General features: G+C 42.4%; 2 protein-coding genes across 3 annotated transcripts in view; one reads left to right on the top strand and one right to left on the bottom strand.

Annotated features, from left to right (window-relative positions):
- Window positions 1-8110, top strand: part of NDRG1 (N-myc downstream regulated 1) — a 66727-nt gene extending 58617 nt beyond the window's left edge. For both annotated transcript variants that reach the window (XM_070748323.1, XM_070748324.1), the window contains exons 14-16: window positions 3024-3059; window positions 3759-3810; window positions 6372-8110. In XM_070748323.1, the coding sequence (XP_070604424.1) occupies window positions 3024-3059; window positions 3759-3810; window positions 6372-6631 (348 nt within the window). In that variant the 3' untranslated portion in view covers window positions 6632-8110. The remainder of the gene's footprint in view (window positions 1-3023; window positions 3060-3758; window positions 3811-6371) is intronic.
- Window positions 8111-9942: 1832 nt separating this feature from the next.
- The window catches only part of CCN4 (cellular communication network factor 4), a 30751-nt gene continuing 19178 nt past the window's right edge, over window positions 9943-21515 (bottom strand). Inside the window, exons 2-5 of the mRNA XM_070748321.1 lie at window positions 16046-16328; window positions 14559-14816; window positions 12849-13042; window positions 9943-10358 (exon numbers count right to left, since the gene is read on the bottom strand). Coding sequence (XP_070604422.1) covers window positions 10059-10358; window positions 12849-13042; window positions 14559-14816; window positions 16046-16328 — 1035 coding nt within the window. The 3' untranslated portion in view covers window positions 9943-10058. The remainder of the gene's footprint in view (window positions 10359-12848; window positions 13043-14558; window positions 14817-16045; window positions 16329-21515) is intronic.

Here is a 21515-nt window from a genome sequence, read left to right as displayed (position 1 = left end):
AACCTGTGGACGTCAACTCTCAGAATTCATGGCTGGCTAGAGAATTCTGCGAGTTTGAAGTGACCGAGGTTGGACACCCCTGCGCTACGGAGTGTTTTTGATCCAGGTGTTAGTAGTTAAAGCAGTACAACTGGCTGAGAGATATACTACACTGAGCAAATAGCAGAGAGGTAGGAAGCTGAAGGCTAGAAACATGGAAGCCATTTCCTTCTTGATAAAAATCCTTGACCTATATTTTTGCACCAGCATGAGGGCTCTTAAATGTAACTAGGGGTCAGTAGATAATGCTACTATGTTTAGCAAATCCATCCCATAATAGTTTTTAATCCTGCTCGGAGGGAAGTGGGCAGGCTCGCGTGGTAAACGTGCACCATCTCATTGATCCATATCAAGCTTAATACAGTAAACACTTAAGAAGCTTCTGGGGTTGAGAAGTTTCTTCAGGCATTATGAGTGCTGCTATATCTTTCTGGAACGCAAAGCCTCTCTGTTCACGTCCCTCTTCCAAATTTAGTCTTTGGAGGGGATGGAGGGGTCATTCCATACTGGTGGTGAAGGGGTATGTTTTAGGTGCTAAAGAGTGAGCAGTCCTACTCTTAAGAGTTACACAGAATGCACAGAGGAAAGATGTGGAGGTAGTAGATATCCTGCTAATATTCCAGAGATATGAGCAGTACTTCAAATAACTAGACCACATACATTAAATGTACAAATACTGTTTACATTAGGCAAATAATGTAGTCAGTAACATTCCTAGTCATTCACAATACAGCAATCAATTTTCTCAATACATATACAATGCAAACCTTACTCAACACACAGTAATCCTTACAGTGGAATAGTCACATAGACAAACCAGCATAGAATCAGAGAGTCTCAATAGGAAGAGAGTCTCATTAGGCTCTGAACTGTGAAAAAGAGACACTGCTGACTGCAACGCGGTAGTGTGCTAATTACTTTAACCATACATTGCTGGCTTAAGTTATATATATATATATAAGAGCCTTTGTGGTGCAATGGTTAGAGTGCAGTACTGCAAGCTACTTTTGCTGATCATAGACTGCCAGCAGTTTGGCAGATGGAATCTCACCAGGCTCAAGGTGAACTCAGCCTTCCATCCTTCCAAAGTTGGTAAAATGAGGACCCAGATTGTTGGGGGCAATAGGCTGACTCTCTGTAAACCGCTTAAAGAGGGCTGAAAAGCACTGGGAAGCGGTAAAGAAGTCTAAATGCTATTGCTATATTGTACAACCCAACCAGTCATACGTACAGTATTAACAGCATGGTTTGGAGCAGAATTATAATTTCTCCTACAGTATATTCCTGATCTGGCAAAGTAGACAGAACAACAGTCAATTGGGTGGAAAATCCTTTCAGGTTTTCCCCACCCATACAAATGTCTATGGTTTGCTCCAATGGTGCTTTTCCAGGAGGCAACTGGACTTCCTGGGGGTTTTTTTGAAGCCAGAGCTGAAGAAGCTTCTTGGAAGAGAAGTGAAACGTCTTCAGAGGAAAGCCAGAAAGCCCAGTGTTTAGTAGTTGGGCCATGAGTCAAAACAGGCAGATGGATTCGAAGGATGGTAGAACCTGAGCTTCAGTTCTGTTTTGGACATTTTATAACAGCCAAGTCAACAATTGGTTCTCATGAATTTGCCCTCAAACCGTAGAGAGACCTCAAATGTTGACATTCCAAACAAGAACTACATTTCTAATCCAGTTATCATTAATTTAACTAGTGTACACCTTTTCAGCTGGTATCTTGCCCATTCTCACAAAGAGTTGGTGACTAAATCTAAAAGAGATAAGGGATATTCATTCAGCAGAATTGTGGTAGACAGCAGCCTTCCTAATTTAGTGTCCACCCATTCAGATGTATTTTCTTGTGAATTCCCAAACAGCTGACTGGAATTCTGGGAATTGAAGGCCAACATATCTGAAGGAACGATGTGAAGGATCAAATTTTAGACATTATGAGCTAGTGGTCACCATGGAAAAAAAATTATGGGTTTTAAGACCTCCTAATTTTCACTACTTTTTATTCCACTTAGAAAATAAGTGTCTTTTCTACCCCTTTACCCCAACAGACATTAGGAATCTCCACTTGAAATGGAATATTACTTTAAAAAAACCCCTCCCTTAAAATTCTTTTGAGCAGACTTCTAAGTGAGCATTAGATCCAGAAATCTTTTCTACTTCTCACATTGCAGTGAGAATGTATAAAATATATTCTCCCCATGTGCATTTGATTGTAGAGTCAAGCTTTGAATTGTGAGTCGGGACAAGTAAGGTGGTTTTATTGAAAGAGTAAGGATTTAGGGGTAGTGATTTCTGACAGTCTCAAAATGGGTGAACAGTGCAGTCAGGCGGTAGGGAAAGCAAGTAGGATGCTTGGCTGCCTAGCTAGAGGTATAACAAGCAGGAAGAGCGAGATTATGATCCCGCTATATAGAGTGCTGGTGAGACCACATTTGGAATACTGTGTTCAGTTCTGGAGACCTCACCTACAAAAAGATATTGACAAAATTGAACGGGTCCAAAGACGGGCTACAAGAATGGTGGATGGTCTTAAGCATAAAACGTATCAGGAAAGACTTAATGAACTCAATCTGCATAGTCTGGAGGACAGAAGGAAAAGGGGGGACATGATCGAAACATTTAAATATGTTAAAGGGTTAAATAAGGTTCAGGAGGGAAGTGTTTTCAATAGGAAAGTGAACACAAGAACAAGGGGACACAATCTGAGGTTAGTTGGGGGAAAGATCAAAAGCAACATGAGAAAATATTATTTTACTGAAAGAGTAGTAGATCCTTGGAACAAACTTCCAGCAGACGTGGTAGATAAATCCACAGGAACTGAATTTAAACATGCCTGGGATAAACATATATCCATCCTAAGATAAAACACAGAAAATAGTATAAGGGCAGACTAGATGGACCATGAGGTCTTTTTCTGCTGTCAGACTTCTATGTTTCTATGTTTTTTTAAAAAAAATAAGACGTTACTATTTTTTTCCTTTTTGCAGATGGCTGACTGTGGTGGTCTTCCTCAGGTTTCCCAGGTGAGATTTGATTTTTGGGCAACAATAGATAATGAGTACTGAAGAGAATTTCACAAGATTTTGATCTATTGGGTACCAGACCCATTTATTTATCTTTAACCATCTGTAATGGGAAGCAAAACTCCCTAGGTAGAATTGAGAGCCATTTTGGGGTAGTAGTTAAGGACCCTGGGTAGAAAGGAGGAGGCTGGGTTCAAGTCCTGCCTTAGCCATGAAAGCTGCCTGGGTGACTTTGGGCTGATATCAGGAGGCAGTGAATTCGAATTCTGCCATAGCCATGAAAGCCGGCTTGGGTGACTTTGGGACAATCACAATCGGGCCATTCACACTCTCTCAGCCCAATTAACCTCGCTGGGTGGTTGTTGTGGGGAAAAATAGGAGGAGAAAGTTGTGTTGGATATATTTATTGCCTTGAGTTACTTGTAATGATAATAAAGGTTAGCAGTAAATAAATAGCCAACTAACTAACCAGACTCGGTAATATTTAACTGCATCATTATAGTTTTTAATGTTTTAAGTTGCAGAGATATTTAAGCCAGCAGTTCTTCCCACAGCTCCAAATGTATTCAATGGATCTGAGATCTTTTGTTTCGACTGGTCTTTGTCCAATCTCCTTTTTTTTTTGGAAATATTTAATGGCAGGTTGTTGTTGTTATTATTATTATTATTACATTCACATGCGACGTTTCCTTTTTACAGCCTGCCAAGCTTGCTGAAGCTTTCAAATACTTCATCCAGGGAATGGGATACAGTAAGTTGGCTTTTTGAAAGAAATTGGCTAAGTTTCTGTAGCAGGTGGGCGTCTGAGTGGCTGAAATTGTGCACGACACATTCAGTTCCTTTTGTTCTCGAAGTCCCGATAGATCCGACCGATAAGTCTGCCTTGGTCACTGTTGTCTCTGGAGGTTTTGTGGTTCTCTTTTCCTCCCGTCTTCTTTCTAAATCATTTCCTGAATCACAAAACACTTCTAATCGGTAGATTTATTTTTTTTTGACTTGGGGTTTCTGTTTGTGGCAGTTGGGTAGAAAACATCCTACATATTCTGGCCATTGAAAATGTAGGATGTTTTTGCAGTGTGTATTTGAATAACTGGTTTTTAAATGTTTAACCTTTTAGAATATTTTAAACTAATTATTTATGTTAATTGGATTTATACGTGTTCTATATATTGTGTTTTTTGTTGATACGCTGTGAGCTGCCCCAAGTCCATGGAGCTTATAGTTAGCTTATAGTTATAGTTAGCTTATAGTTTTTAATTATTAGATTTGTACACATATTGTTTTTGTATTGTATTCTGTGAGATGCCCCGAGTCTTCGGAGAAGGGCGGCATACAAGTCTAAATAATAATAATAATAATAATAATAATAATAATAATAATAATAATAATAATAATAATTCCCTAGGTGCTTGGGAAGCACCCGACTGGTGATGAAATATGAAATCCAGTATAGTGATCTCGTTTGCTGTGTTGTACTGACATAATAATAATAATAATAATAATAATAATAATAATAATAATAATAATAATTCCCTAGGTGCTTGGGAAGCGCCCGACTGGTGATGAAATACGAAATCCAGCATAGTGATCTCGTTTGCTGTGTTGTACTGGCATAATAATAATAATAATAATAATAATAATAATAATAATAGTAATAATAATAATAATATAATAAAATAATAATAAATAATAAATAAAAACTGCATCAGAGGACACACGAATAAATCCTATTCTTTGGAGCTTTGGCTGTGGTCTCTAAAGCCTCTCCATATTTAATTTTTAATGCGATAAACTTTAACCATCATAAGCAAGGGGGAACTATATAACTATATAAAAGTAGGGGAAGGAGTGGCAGAACTGGGGGTGGACCAGAGGTGCTTATTTCAGGAGGCACCTGGACTTTCTTGGGGTTTTTTTTCTTTTGAAGACATTTTGCTTCTCCTCCAAGAAGCTTCTTCAGCTCTGACTGGATGGTGGGGAAAGAAAGGATTTATATTCCTTGCAGGCAGCTGGTCATTTGCATCCTTTTTAGAGTGTCCTTGAAGCACTTGGAGGTTTATCTGTGTCCTCAGGGTCACCTGAGTAGTGCTCCTGGTTCCTGTAGCCTGCAATTTTTTCCTCCTCTGGAAATCCATTCCTACTCCCACACCGTTCAAGGGGTATGCATCCCAAATTGTATGGCTAAAGTCTGTAGAGATTCTCAGTCATCCAGGTGACCTGAGGACACAGATAAACCTCCAAGATCTCCAGAAACCCTTTAAAAGGATGCAAATGACTAGCTGTCTCCAAGGCCTATAAATCCTTCCATTCCCCACTATCCTGTCCGAAATGAAGAAGCTTCCTGAAGTGAAACATCTTTAAAAGAAAATAAAAAACCAAGCAAGTCCAGTTGCTTTCTGAAAAAGCACCTTTGATCCACCCCCAGTTCTGTACCTTTGGGACACCCATCACCTGGATCACTAAGAATCTATACTGACTTTTAACTGAGGATGGAGTTAAAAAAGAGATCAGTCTAGAACAGCGATGGCGAACCTATGGCACGGGTGCCACAGGTGGCATGCAGAGCCATATCTGCTGGCATGCAAGCCGTTGCCCTAGCTCAGCTCCAACATGCACGTGTGTGCCAGCGAGCTGATTTTTGGCTCATAGAGGCACTGGTAGGGTGTTTTTGGCTTCCAGAGAGCCTCCTCGGGGTTGGGGGGGTGTTTTTACCCTCTCCCGGCTCCAGGGAAGAGTTTGGAACCCGGGGAAGGCGAAACACAAGCCTACTGAGCCTACCAGAAGTTGGGAAACAGGCCATTTCCAGCCCCCAGAGGGCCTCCGAGGGGGGAGTTGTTTTCATCCTCCCCAGGCATTGAATTATGGGTGCCGCCCCTCTCCAAGGACTCGGGGTGGCTTACAACATATAAAGAATGATGTACATCGAAATCCAATTAATTAAAGTTAAAAATCTTAAAACCTGAAATACACTCATGCCCATTCAGTCAACAAACTCACCATGCATTTGTCAGCCAGGTTGGCTAGAGTCCCAGGCCTGGCAGCATAGATGAGTCTTAAGACTCTTACGAAAGGAGGGTGGGGGCAGTACGAATCTCCGGGGGCAGCTGATTCCAGAGGGCCGGGGCCCCCACAGAGAAGGCTCTGCCTTAGGCACCGCCAAACGACATAGTCTAGTTGACGGGACCTGGAGAAGGACGACTCTGTGAGACCTGACCGGTTGCTGTGGCTCATGCGACAGGAGGCGGTCCTGTAAGTAATAACGGTCCTTGCAAATTAATGCACCTCTCGTAACCACGATTTTTCCGTCGACAGTGCCTTCCGCCAGCATGACCAGACTAATGCGATCCCGCACGGCTTCCGGTTCCAGCGTCTCATCCATGGAGGGGAACAGGAGCAGAGCCCACACCGGGGAAGGTGCCCGAAGTCGGGCTCACACAGGCGACGGGCCCAGGAGCAGAGCCCAAACTGGGGAAGCTCCCCGGAACCGTGCTGGTACAGACATCGAGCTGAGTTCTAATCCTGCCAAAACCAGTGGACAGTCCAGCCCCAAGTCAATGGAAGTGTCCTGTTAAACGACGCCCAAACCAAGATCAAGCGTATTTAACCTTAAGGGGTTCCCCATAACAAATGGATCTCTGCCCCGCCCCGCCCCCAGATCTATAGGGACCAATTAAAAAAAAAATCCCAGATGCTCTCTTCCCCCTAATCAAATGGCTGATCTTTCCAGCTACTCCTAGACGGCTTTAAAACACTCATCCAATTATTGATCTAATGCGATACATATTTTAAAGATCCGAGATTTACAACCTTGTACTGTCTGTCCTTTTCCGATCGCCTAAAGCTCTCATCTCTGGCTGTCCTTTTACCCATTTCTAAAAACGAAACCGTATTTTCCCCCCATCCCACCCAATCTGATTTTAAGGCTTCATTTTGTGGAAGTTGGGAGATGGGGAAGAAAGAAAAAAAGAGTGGGAGGTGTTTAAAACCCGTTCAGCTTCAGCTCAGTTGGGTGGCTGGCCTGACGGACGGCATCCAAGCGCTCTTTTTGCTACACCACCACATTAAAAATAATGGGGAACTGGATACAGCTTGGAAGCAAAACCCCACCGGTGAGAATCTCTTTCAGGCAGACCTGAGGTTGTTGCTGCAGTCCTTTCATTCTGCTTAAATTAAATCAAGAGTAAGGGTCCAGGATTCTTTAAAAGGGCACCACGGTTGGTCTTATAGTTTTGCATTGCGATGGGTGGCCTTTTTAAGAAGCTGCAGCAGTGGATAATAAAGCTGTTCTCTTTACTGTAATTAAACCACTTGAGTGTTGCACGTTTTCTTGCAAGGATACCCCCACCTACCTACCTACCCACCCACCCACCCCCCTCACCTCACCAATAATTTGGGGCAGAATTAAGAAGCATCTCATTCTTGAATTGACACTAGCAGTAAATTAAGACAGTGGAAATCGTGTACAGTGATTACCGAGAACTGTAAATGTTCGCAAAATGTTGGAGGAAGAGGCAAGGCTGTAATAGAGGTTTAGTTTGATGATTTCGTAAAAGTAGATTGCATTGATTCTACAGTTGAAAAGCTACTTTGCCGATGTCTGCAGCGCTTTACAGGGTGGGAAGCTATGAGCAAGACAGCTCAAGTTTCTAGCATAGATGAGAATGTTAGTTTTTCTAGGAACATAATTATATCTATTTTTCCACTGGCTTGATCTCTTTGCTACTTCACAACACTTAATATCGCTAACGAATTTTGGATATTGAGCATTTGCATCATTTAGCATCTTCAGAGCGGAATATCTGAGGTAGTTCAGGAGAACTGATTTCTTTTACCCTAGGTTAATTACTTGGGTTTGCTCTCTCTCTTTCTTTCACTCTCTCTCTCTATCTCTTTATTTTCAAATGAGAACTTCAAAGTTTCTTGGAAAGTTTATAATCAGGAATAGCAGATTGTAATAGAGAGGCTTGACTTGCCTATTTTTTGGAGGGGGGGGGAGTTTATTAATGAATTATTTGTATTTATTTCAAACAAAATAAATTTGTAACTTTGCAGTGTTTGGCGTTTTTTTTTCTGTGTCTAGAATAATAGTGTTTGTGTATAACTGAATGAGCAAAACTTTAAAAAGAACTTTAAAAGGTCAGAATAAAAGTATTAAAAATGGGGCAAGACTCATTTAACAACATAAATTTTGGGCTCAATTTTGGTTGTAGGTTGAGGACTAACTTCTTTCTTCCCTCCCTCCCCCTCTCTTTCTTTCTTTTTCTTTCTTTCTTCCCTCCTGCTCTCCTTCCTTCTTCCCTCCCTCCCTTCTTTCTTTCTTTCTTTTTTTCTTCCCCCTCCTTTTTTCTTTCTTTCTTCTTTTTCTTTCTTCTTTTTCTTTCTTTCTTTCTTTCTTCCCACCCTCCTTCTTTCTTCCCTCCCTCCTTTCTTTCTTTCTTTCTTTCTTTCTTTCTTCTTTTCCTTTCTTTCTTTCTTCTTTTCCTTTCTTTCTTTCTTCTTTTTCTTTCTTCTTTTTCTTTCTTTCTTTCTTTCCACCCTCCTTCCCTCCCTCCCTCCTTTCTTTCTTCCTTTCTTTCTTTCCACCCTCCTTCTTTCTTTCCTCCCTCCCTCCTTTCTTTCTTTCTTTCTTTCTTCCTTTCTTTCCCTTCAATCCAGGGGCAGGTTGCTTACCATTTCCTACCAGGGCACTATGTGCGTATCATGACATTTTGCATGCATATCCCCAGCACGATTTTGGTTCTGCGCATGAGCAGAGGGACAATTTTCCTTCTGCCCATGTTCAGAGGGCCGCAAACTGTGAAAAAAGTTTTTTAAAAGATGGCACACACAGGCTGGCAAAGACAGACTAGAGCCATCATGCCAGAATTGTGCAACCGGTGGGCCGCTCCTGCAGTACTGGACTGCACTGGTAGTAACCCACCACTGCCCTTAGATGGATGGAAAGTGTGTCAGGATCACAGCTAAGCTACTTTCCAACCAGTATCCTTGAGAATCTGGAGGATGGCAGCTTACTGAAGGGTATCTAATTAGGCCTGTCATGAAAGGATAAAAAAGAGCTTAGGTAGCTATAAATTGGCATTGGGCAGGTGAAACTTGAGCACCAACTTGCCAATTCCAAGCATGTGAAATTAGTGGTGTGCAGAGGTTGAAGACATGGTCACCCTGTCCACTGATTTGTCTTTGCCACTTGAAAACACGGCCCTTGCGGTGGTGAGGGTGAGGGACCAGAAGGCATTGGTTGTCGACTTTAAAGGTTTCCACAGCAGGGGTCCCAAATCCTTGGGCCGCAGATTGATACTGGTCCATGGCCTGTTAAAGGTTCTTAAAGTAGAAAGGTTTGTAAGAAGAAGCAATTTTTCCCATAAGACTCAATGTAAAAAGCAAATAATGTGTGTGATTGGGGAAACCACAGGGAGGGTGGAGGCCCTGTTTCCTCCCAGGAGATTCCTAGAGAGGCCCCACGGAGGCTTCTCCCTGCCTTTTCTGGACCTGTTTCCTCCCAGGAGATTCCTAGAGAGGCCCCACGAAGGCTTCTCCCTGCCTTTTCCGGCCCTGTTTCTTCCCAGGAGATTCCTAGAGAGGCCCCACGGAGGCTTCTCCCTGCCTTTTCTGGACCTGTTTCCTCCCAGGAGATTCCTAGTGAGACCCCACAGAGGCTTCTCCCTGCCTTTTCTGGTTACAGTTTTGGAGGCTCGGGTTTGTAAGTGGAAAATGGTTTCTGAGAAGAGACAAAAAAATCTTCAACACCTGGTTCTTATCTAGAAAAGTTTGTAAGTAGAGGCATTCTTAGGTAGAGGTACCACTGTATATATATATCAACAAGGCCTACTGGGAGCATCCTTCTCACCTGCTCCAGGTGAAACAATTGCAGCAACAAAACAACAACAAAAACTACCTTTTATTCATTTTGAACCCTCTGTAAAATCAGAGTAGTAATACATTGTAGGTCCCGGCAGCTTGTTTTTCCTCTTGTTCTTCCTCCCGTCAACTCCTGTCAAGTTAATTAGCAATTTCAGAGTAATCGTGATAATGAGCTAAGTCCGCAAAGATGTCATTGGGGTTTTTGCAACTCAGGTTACAGAAACAGGCATTAATCCACATGACTTTCCTGGAAAACTCGGTCCCATCCGGACAGTGAAAGTTGACTTCGATGGTCTTTGATTTGTACGGGTTACAGCAACGGTCGTCTAGACAAAGGCCACAGTACTTGGGCCTGTAGCGGATCCTACTGGCGCACCCAGAGAGAGTATAGTTCATGGGATCCTCTTCTCTATACACTGCTAAGCATTTCTTTCCAGGCTATAAGAAAGGGGGGGGGAAAGAATTAATCACGGATGGTGCAAATTCAATAAGGCCGCCTTCTGCCTTATGAATCCCAGCGACCGGTTAGGTCCCACAGAGTTGGCCTTCTCCAGGTCCCGTCAACCAGACATTGTCGCTTAGCGGGGCCCAGGGGAAGAGCCTTCTCTGTGAGGGCCCCAGGCTTCTGGAATCAGTTCCCCCTAGCGATTTGCACGGTCCCCACCCCCCTCGCCTTCTGCAAGAGTCTTATGACTCACTTATGTTGCCAGGCTTGGGACAATTAGATCTAGACCTCCTGGCCAATAATTGTAATGTATGGCTGCGATTTGAATTTGTTGATTGATTTTTAATATATTGGGTGTTTTAGCTTATGTAGTTTTTAATTAATTAGGTTTGTCTCTGTATTCACTGTTTTATATTGTATGGTGTTAGCCACTCCGAGTCTAATAAATAATAATGATAATAATTATGATGATGATAATAATAATAATAATAATAATAATAATAATAATAATAATAATAATAATAATAAATTTGATTGACCAAAAGAGACATTCTTTCAAGCTCTAGCTAGAGGCAGTTTTCGACTTACAGGGAACAACTGAGCACAAAATTACTATTGCAAGGAATTGGGTGTGTCCAGTGATGGGCTGCCAAAATTTTCACTGCCGCGCTGTGGGCGTGGTTACTTTTGTGGGTGTGGCTTGATGGCCATGTGACCGGGTAGGAGTGGCTTGCCAGCCAGGTGGCCAGGTGGGAGTGGCTTGACAATCATGTGACCAGGGGTGGTTTAAAGGTCATGTGACTGGGTGGGAATGGCTTACCGACCAAAATAAGTTTTTAAATAGGTGCTTGGACTCTTTTACAGTTGATTAAGTCACATTATATAAATAGCCACAAAAAGGACCAAGGATAGACAGTATGATTAGGTTCAGTATGACAACAGATTAGGCAAGTAGCTCAATTTTCTTCAAATGCTATAAAAGTTCAGTTCTAGGTAATGATTAAAATGATTAAAACATTTATGGGTAAAAGCATACTATTTAATTATTTCCTATTTTAAAAGTAATTAAGGATCATACTAAGGTACTAGAGAAGGGGGGACAATAAAAAATAGTTAAGTATTCAATAAATAGTGCATAAACTTACCATCACCACTGCATCTCCCCTTTCCACCACCCCCACCCCCGTGGGGGCACCACTCCATTACTGTGTATTATGTCTAGTCTAGAGAAAGGGAGGCAGTGGCTCAGTGGCTAAGACGCTAAGATTGCCGATCAGAAAGGGTGGCAGTTTGGTGGTTTGAATCCCTAACGCCTCATAATGGAGTGAGCTCCCATTACTTGTCGCAGTTTGAAAGAACTTAACAAATGCGAGTAGAAAAATAGGGACCACCTTATGTGGGAAGGTAACAGCGTTCTGTGCGCCTTTAGCATTTAGTTATGCTGGCCACATGACCATAGAGATGCCTTCAGACCGCGCTGGCTCTTTGGGTTTGAAACAGAGATGAACACCGCCCCCTAGAGTCAGGAATGACTAGCACACTCGTGGCAAACTTATGGCACGGGATGGGGAAGGGCATTTTTGCCTCTGGAGCCTGGGGAGGCAAAAAAACAGGCCTACCAGGCCCACCAGAGTTTGGGAAATGGGCTGTTTTAGGCCTCCAGAAGGCCTTCAGGTGGAGTGCGGGGGAGGCCATTGTCGCCACCCCCACGCATTAAATTATGGGCATGGGCATTCGCGCATGTGTGATAGCACGCACACACACTCTTTCGGCACCCAAGGAAAAAAAGGTTTGCCATCCCTCTTATAGTTCTTCAATACATACAAGCATTCATTGTTAGCTTGTTTATATACTGCAAACCCAACTGTATTGTACATACAGGGGGTGGACAAAAAAATGTAAACACCTTGCAGCTCTTCCGTGGAATCCAGATTTGTGAAGCTCCCTTCAAACAGTTTTTGTGGAAATTGGGTTCTATACCTGTCTATTGAGCTCTGCAGTGATTTTAGGAGCTGCAGTCTTGCGATCCGCTCTAACAATTCGCTTTAGAGTCCGACGGTCTCTCTCAGACATCTCCGACTTTCGACCAGACCTGTGCTTGGCTGAGGACATTTTCCCTTCTCTTTCAAAAGCAGACATGACTTTTGAGACATGACCTCTTGAAACGCCAAACATTCGGGCACTTTCTGTTACACTAGCACCTGCCATTCGAGCACCAACAATTTGGCCTCTTTGAAAGTCTGAGAGGTCTGCCATTTCTAGAAGGTTATAACCAATTTCCTTAAATTTCTGTAAAATAAAAAGGTAGTTTTTAAAAAAATATCAAATAACAGAATTAAAATGCAAACAAACATTAAAATATGTCAAGTTTTGATTGATTTGAACATGTTCAAACATTATGATGCCAAAAAGTCAAGTGTTTCCATTTCTTTGTCTACCCCCGTAGTACTAACCTAATTGACCTAGTCATACATAGGAGATACCTTAATAAGCCTGGTGAGGTCCACCTCGCAGGGACGCAGATTGCAGAGCCGGCTCTCTTTCATAAACTGGCACTGGGCGTTGTCATTTGAGATCCTTATGGAGATGCCCATTCCACAAGTCGTGGAACAAGGGCTCCAGGAAGATGTTTGCAGGATACAGTTCTTCTGCCATGTTTCAATTTCTCCTCCATAAACTGACAAACGAAGGCATGGATGAGATCAGTTGAAGTTTTGTTACCAGTCTTATGAAGAGAATGTCTATGGAAATCCTTACTCATCCAAGGCATGATTGTCCTAAATATACTTTTTTTCAGGAGACAACAGGACTTTCTTTTTGTTGAAAACATTGTGTTCCTCATCCAAAATGCTTCTTCAGTTCTGCCATCCAAATCAGGGATCTCCAACCTTGGCAACTTTAAGACGTGTGGACTTCACACTTATTTTGTCCAATACATAATACACATTGAAGAGAATAGATATGTAATAATATAAATAAAGAAAAGAATAGAAGAAAAGATATAAAAGTATAGGTGAAAATATTTGAAAGGAAGAAAAGATAAATGAGATAAGGAGAGACAATTGGACAGGGGACGGAAGGCACATTGGTGCACTTATGCATATCCCTTACTGACCTCTAAGGAACCTGGAGAGGTCAACCATGGATAGTCTAAGGGAAGAATGTTGGGGGTTAGGGGTTGACACTACTGAGTCAGGTAATGAGTTCCATGCTTCGACAACTCGGCTGCTGAAGTCATATTTTTTACAGTCAAGTTTGGTGCGGTTAATATTAAGTTTGAATCTGTTGCGTGCTCTTGTGTTGTTGCGATTGAAGCTGAAATAGTCATTGACAGGTAGAACCTTGCAGCATATGATCTTGTGGGCAAAACTTAGATCGTGTTTTAGGCGACGTAGTTCTAAGCTTTCTAGACCTAGGATTGATAGTCTGCTTTCGTAGGGCATTCTGTTTCGAGTGGAGGAGTGAAGGGCTCTTCTGGTGAAGTATCTTTGGACATATTCAAGGGTGTTGATGTCCGAGATGTGGTATGGGTTCCAGACAGATGAACTGTATTCAAGGATGTGTCTGGCAAAAGTTTTATAGGCCGTGATAGATAAATCCACAGTAACTGAATTTAAACATGCCTGGGATAAACTTATATCCATCATAAGATAAAATACAGAAAATAGTATAAGGGCAGACTAGATGGACCAGGAGGTCTTTTTCTGCCGTCAGACTTCTATGTTTCTATGTTTCTAGTGTGAGATTGCCAGAGCAGAAGCTGCATAGGATCAGGTTAACAACTCTAGAAGCCTTTTTTGGCGATATTGTTGCAGTGGGCTTTAGCACTTAGGTCATTTGACATTAGTATTCCAAGGTCTTTTCCTGAGTGGGGGTTGGCTGTGAGATTTTGTTTATTCAGTTTATATATGAGGTTTGGAATCTTTTTGCCTATGTGGAGGGTAGAACATTTGCTGGTTGATATTTGAAGTTGCCATGTGTTAGACCAATGTGAGACAAATTCTGGGAGTGAAGTCCACACGTCTTAAAGTTGTCAAGGGTGGAGATGCTTTTTCAAAAGGCAACTTTCTTTGTTTTTGTGTTAAGACGTTTGGCTTCTCATTGAAGAACAAAACCAAGCAACAACAAGGAAAGTCCAGTTGCCGCTCGAAAAAAAGCACCTCTTAATTTGCTTGGCTTCTCTTACTCCTTACCTGCTGAAGAGGTGTGCCGTGGAGACGTCTTCCTGGTTTTCTTGGAATAGTCACAGGCCCATTCTTCGCAGCATTCACCCTTGACCTTAATCAGCTTCGGGTTTGGGCACCAAACGAGGGGGGGCTTGGAGTCAGTACACAGTGGGATGCAACCCACAGCCCCGTTGATGCAGGTGCAGTTGTATTTGCAATTGGGCTGGAAGTTGTCCCCAGTCTTGTACCGGATGCCATTGAGAAGACAGCCCACGCCAACTATTTCTATAGGGACAACAAGGAGCATCAGTAAAAGAGAAAGAGAAGGGGAAAGAGGGAGGGAGGGAAAGCAAGAGATGGAGGGAAAGAGAGAAAGTGGGAAAGAGGGAGGGAAAGAGAGAGGGAGTGTTGTGGTTGGCTCTAGCCCAGCTCCTGCCCCAGGGAGTAGGGAGGTGGATGCAGGGGAAAATTCAACATGTCACAGGCCTGTGTTATTGCCAACAGAATCAGTTCAGAGTTTAGTTTCCTCGGATGAAGAAGAAGGTGGGAGTGACTCAGCAGAGGAGGGCTTGGCACACAGCCAAGGCAGTCAATCTTCTTTATCTTCTATAGCTTCAAATGATGACATTTTGGACCCACGCAAGCACGGAATTATGCGTAGAAGAGACCAAGTAAGAGCATATTACAGGAAATAAGGGAGGCCACCTGTGTTTGGGTGGGGCTCAAGTAATTAGGGCTGCTGCTATAAATAGCAGCATGTGGGTTTGGCCATTGTAGAAGAATATCTGATCACAGTTCGTCAGGAATCCTGTGTTTTATGGACTTTGTTGCTTTTTCACGCCTTTGAAAAGAAAGCAGAGCAACGTGTGTGTGTGTCTCACTTCGTTGGAAGAAGAAGGGGTGTGAAGTTTCTTCACAGCTGCTAGCTAAGTACTTAATGACTACTTAAGGGAAATTATACAGACTACCCAGTTGTTTTGGGATGAGTGCTCTTTGCAATACAAAAAGAGTGCTTTGTTTATTTTGAATTTTGTGATAAAGAACATTGTTTTGAATTTTCAAACATGTTTATTTTTACATGAAATGACCGCCCTTTGCTTGCAGCGCCGCTGCGGTGTCCTTTTTCATAAAAATAACAATGTTTATTTTTACATGAAGACCTCCCTTTGAAGGAGCTGGGGAATCCCTCCCATGAAGAGATTCCGGGGGTGGAGCTTTGACGTCACCGGCAGGTTGCTAAGGACGTGATCACCTTGGCAGGTTGCTAAGGAAGTGATCACCTTGGCATCCTTAGCAACCTTCCTGTGTTGTCAAAGCTCCGTCCCCGGAATCTCTTCGTGGGAGGGATTCCCCGTTCGGGTTCGAGTTTGGGTTCGGTTCGGGTTCGGCTGAATTTTGCGGAAAATTCGGCCAAACTTGCTGAACTCGAACACCGTTGGGTTCGCCCATCACAACATGTGAGCCAATGCTTTGCCTTTTCAAAATAACAAAAAAAACATATTTACTTCACTTACGTGCGCACACTCCTATTTCGTACCTAGGTGCATCTCTGCTGTAGTCACAGTACAGGCCCCTGTGAGTATCACAGATGTCCGCCTCATTGCACTTCTCCCCGATTTGCTTGGCGCACATCTTACAACACTCACATCCATCTGTGAGCAGACTGACCCCTGCGGGACAGAGAGGTGTCGTCGTTGGACATTCACACGGCCATGTACAGTACTGTGTTCGTGTGTAGACTTCCGTCACTGAAGAGATGACAGGTGGTGATGTGGTAGTAACAGTGGTGATGACATTCTGGGGAAAGACCCATGCAACAAAGAGACAATTTAGAAATCCATACGTCTTAAAGTTGCCAAGGTTGAAAAAAAAAGATTGAAAAACACTGAATTAGCTTCAGGCCACAAAAGCCAAGAATGACACATGGAGCTATTTCTGAGGATTTCACCTACCAAATAAGAACATAAGAATAGCCATGCTGAATCAAGCCAAAGCCCATCAAGTCCAGCATTCTGTGTCACATAGTGGCCCACCAATTGTCCATGGGGATCTTGAGCAGAAGGAGAAGGCAAAAAAACCCCTTTCCCTGGACCCCCAACAAATGGTACCCAAGGGAATCCTGTCTGCCTCAACCAACATAGAGGCAGGACATCCGTTTCAATAACCACCTATGATACACTTGGCATCCATGAATCTGTCTAATCCTGCCTTGAAGCTATCTAGGCTTACAGCTGTCATGACCTCTTCTGGAAGTGAATTCCATAAACCAATGACCCTCTGGGTGAAGAAATACAGTACTTCCCTTTATTTGTCCTCACTTTCTTACCTATGAGCTTTAGGGAGTGCCCCCTCGTCCTAGCATTGTGTGATAGAGAAAAGAATTTTTTTCTATCCACATTTTCTATTCCATGCATGATTTTATACACTTTGATCAAGTCACCCCAAATGAAATTCAATGGTGAAAAAAGTAAGGTTCTACATTTAGGCAAGAAAAACAAACTGCACAGGTACAGTATATGTGGTACCTTGCTCAAGGGTACTAACTGTGGCCTGGCTAGCTGGAGGATTAGGCCCCCCAAAAAGTGCCGGTATCACTGGGTCGATCTCAGACCCCACAAGGCAGCAGAAGTCGAAATGCCACCACAATAAAAACATAGAAACATAGAAGATTGACGGCAGAAAAAGACCTCATGGTCCATCTAATCTGCCTTTATACTGTTTCCTGTAGTTTATTTTAGGATGGATCTATGTTTATCCCAGTCATGTTTAAATTCAGTTACTGTGGATTTACCAACCACGTCCACTGGAAGTTTGTTCCAAGCATCTACTACTCTAAAATAATATTTTCTCACGTTACGTCTGATCTTTCCCCCAACTAACCTCAGATTTTGCCCCCTTGTTCTTGTGTTCACTTTCCTATTAAAAACACTTCCCTCCTCAACCTTATTTAACCCTTTCATATATTTATTAAATGCTTCTATCATGTCCCCCCTTTTCCTTCTGTCCTCCAGATTATCCAGATTGAGTTCATGAAGTCTTTCCTGATACGTTTTATGCTTAAGACCTTCCACCATTCTTATAGCCCGTCTTTGGACCCGTTCAATTTTATCAATATCTTTTTGTAGGTGAGGTCTCCAGAACTGAACACAGTATTCCAAATGTGGTCTCACCAGCGCTCTATATAGCGGGATCACAACCTCCCTCTTCCTGCTTGTTATACCTCTAGCTATGCAGCCAAGCATTCTACTTGCTTTCCCTACCACCTGACTGCACTGTTCACCCATTTTGAGACTGTCAGAAGTCACTACCCCTAAATCCTTCTCTTCTGAAGTTTTTGCTAACACAGAGCTTCCAATACAATACTCAGATTGAGGATTCCTTTTCCCCAAGTGCATTATTTTACATTTGGAAACATTAAACTGCAGTTTCCATTGCTTTGACCACTTATCTAGTAAAGCTAAATCTCAGATGCACATTGCACCAGTAGTGGCGGTAAGTAAGAAACCCTCATTTGGGTATAGGATCTCCTATTTGAGCAGGGGGTTGGACTGTAAGACCTCTAAGGTCCCTTCCAGCTCTATTCTGTTTGTTCCATTATTGTGGCCATCCAACACTGTCAAGCTTTGCAAACAGAACATCAGATGCGTTGCCACAATGATCCAACCGTCTTGAATATTTTTAAACCCATAAATACCAGTATGATGTCATAAAACCTTATAGGCTATTTATATAGTTCTGTCTTTATTTCATAACAAATCTTTGCTAACTCTCCTACGCCTAGCTAATTTACAGTAAGATGTCCATTGAAACGTTCACGAAATTTCAGCTCAGCCTTAATGCAAGAACTTTTGCTGCTTTGAGTCAAAATGTCATTTCTTGAAGGCCCTACAGAAGAGGCCTAGCCTGTCCTCTTCTCATTTTCTCATCCTTCTTTTTTGAAAGGGGTCAAAACTTGCTTTTTGTTCCCCAAAATGTCCGGCTACAATGCCATAATTACTCTACCGTTTTCCATTTCAAGCAGGAATTGAATTTAATTGGTTTACTTTCAAATGGCATAGAAAAGAGGTTTTGTTCTTCTGTTTTAGGAGGCCAAAGTTCCCATTGCCTGGGCAGTCAATTCCTTTTGTCCGTGGCATTTAAAACCAATTTGCCATCGTTCCTGGATTTTATCAAAGCTTTTGAAGGCCCAAAGTGAAGCTAAGGTCAAGCCAAAAAATAAAAATAATAAAAACCAGCACCGTGCAATTCGATTCCATTTCTTTTGATCAGTCCTCTATTTTGGGGCTAATCATTACCTTTTCTTTGGCTTGAATAAAAGCAAAGATGGCTGACCCTCCCTTCAAGCGGATGAGGTAATTTGAGGATAAAACGTTAGATAATATCCTGAAGTGCTGGGTTACAAAGAAAGACAGCAATTTGCCCCAAACTGACTCCGTAGTTTAACATTTCTTTCTTATTTCCAGAGCAGGGGCATTTGTGGAACTACAGTGGTACCTCTACTTAAGAACTTAATTCGTTCCGTGACCAGGTTCTTAAGTAGAAATGTTTGTATGTAGAAGCAATTTTTCCCATAGGAATCAATGTAAAAGCAAATAATGTGAGCAAACCCATTAGGGAAGAAATAAAAGCTCAGAATATGGGTGGGAGGTGGAGGAGGAAGAAGAGGAGGAGGACAGTTGCTGCTGAAGGAAGAAGATGAGACGAGGGGAATCAAAAAAATCCAAAACTTTAAGCCTTTAAAAAAAAAAGAGGGACTCTGAGACAGCGAGGAGAAGCATGCACCTCCCATATTTATTTTTTTATTTATTGTTAGAGTTGAAAGGGACCATGAAGGCCATCAAGTCCAACCCCCTGCCCAAGCAGGAACCCTATAGCACACCAGTCAAGTGGCAGTTCAATCTTCTCTTAAAAATGTCCAGAGGGTTGGAGTTCACAACGTCCGCTGGTAGGTTGTTCCATTGGTGGATCGCTCTGACCATCAGGAAGTTCCTCCTTCTCTCCATGTTGAATCTCTCCTTGGTCAGCTTCCAGCCGTTATTCCTCATCCGGCCCTCTGGTGCCCTGAAGAATAAAGTGATCCCCTCCTCTCTGTTACATCCCCTCGTATACTTGTAGACTGCTATCATGTCCACCCTGGCCCTCCTTTTCTCTAGGCTATCCATGCCCAGTTCCCTCAGTCTCTCTTCGTAAGTCTTGATTTCCAGTCCCTTAATCATCTTGGTTGATCTTTTTTGCACCTTCTCCAGAGTTTCACTGTCTCTTTTGAAGTGCGGTGACCAGAACTGAACACAGTACTCCAGGTGTGGTCTGATCAGGGCATAGTAGAGTGGTATTAAGACTTCCCTGGTCTTGGAGTGTATCCCCCTGTTGATGCAGCTTAGGATTGTGTTGGCTTTTTTAGCTGCTGCTGCATATTGTTGGCTCATGTTTAGTTGATTATCCACCAAGACTCCGAGGTCTCTTTTGCAGTCGCTACTGCTAAGAGGGGTGCTGGTGCGAGGCAGGAAACTGGCTGGGCCTTCGTGCCACTCTCAAATTTCCTGGGAAATTTTTCCGGGCTCGGGTTCTTAAGTAGAAAATGGTTCTTAAGAAGAGGCAAAAAAAATCTTGAACACTCGGTTCTTATCTAGAAAAGTGCTTAAGTAGAGGTGTTCTTAAGTAGAGGTACCACTGTATGTCTCTCTCTCTGTATGTGTGTGTTTGTGTGTGTGTGTGTGTGTGTGTGTTTGTATCAGAAAAGTCAAAGTGGCAGCTTTGGATACACTGTCACCAGTTGTGAGTTCCTACGGTGTGGTCCAGAGAGCCGCACCAGTAGGAACCCACTGATGACACAATCTTTGGCAATTCCCCCCCCCCCCCCCTTGAGAAGGAGCTTCTCAGCTGTGCTTGGGATGAAGAATAAAGGTGAACATTAATACGAGGGCGGGTGGGAGGGATTCTTCTGACACCAGAAAAAAAAACTTCAAAAATTGCATCACCAGTGGGTTCCTGCCACCACTGACTGTCACGATCTCCATCTTGACTTTTGACAGTGCATTGATGAGCCATAGCTATTTCTGGAATCCAATGATCCTCTCAGAATCATGAAAGCGGTGCCAAGCTATCACAATGTGCGCTCTATCCCACGTTCATGTACGAGGGTCGCCCAGAAAGTAATGCACCACATTTTTTTCCCTTCAGTAATTATTTATTGCACACAATGAAACTTACAAACAAGAAAGAATTATGTTTCTTCTACACTCTCTATTTTTCCACGTAATCTTCGTCCCGTTCTATGGCCCAGCGACTAACCGTACTTCTGTCGACTGCAGATTTATTTATTTGTTTGTTTGTTTGTTTATAGAAAAACGTTCATTAAATATATAAACCTTAAAATAAGACAGTACATAATCTATCATTTTGTTACATATTTGATTTTAATATTGTACGAGAGGTCTTAAAAGAGACAAGACAAGCACCACAATAAAACATAGAGACATATAACATTTATCTATCTATCTATCTATCTATCTATCTATCTATCTATCTATCTATCTTCTATCCCGAAGGACTCAGGGCGGCTTTCAACAACGATATAAGTACAATAAAAATAAAAACAGAACAGTAAAAGAAGTCGAACAGTTAAAACATAACAAACTAAAAACATTCTCCATAAACTGTACACAAACATTTGTGAATGTTCCCAACAGTTTCTTTCTCCGCAGTGAGAAATTCAATGACGACACGCTGCTTGTAATGTACATCACTTACAGACGCCATTTCGAAACACTGCTGCAGCTACGCTATCTGCCTGAAGAAATGCAAAATTTACACATGCACTCCTGACAATTCAAGTAATGTATATCTAAAGTTTTGCATTTGTACCATTATTGTAGGCTGAGAAAAAAAATGTGGTGCATTAGTTTCTGGGCGACCCTCATATGTGAGATTCTTATGAACCAGCTTGATCTAGTGTAATGATGGAGGATCTTTTCAGCACCGAGT

Source organism: Erythrolamprus reginae, chromosome 3, assembly GCF_031021105.1.
Source record: "Erythrolamprus reginae isolate rEryReg1 chromosome 3, rEryReg1.hap1, whole genome shotgun sequence".
NCBI classification, from domain to species: Eukaryota; Metazoa; Chordata; class Lepidosauria; order Squamata; family Dipsadidae; genus Erythrolamprus; species Erythrolamprus reginae.
This window is presented reverse-complemented; position numbering and strand designations above follow the sequence as displayed.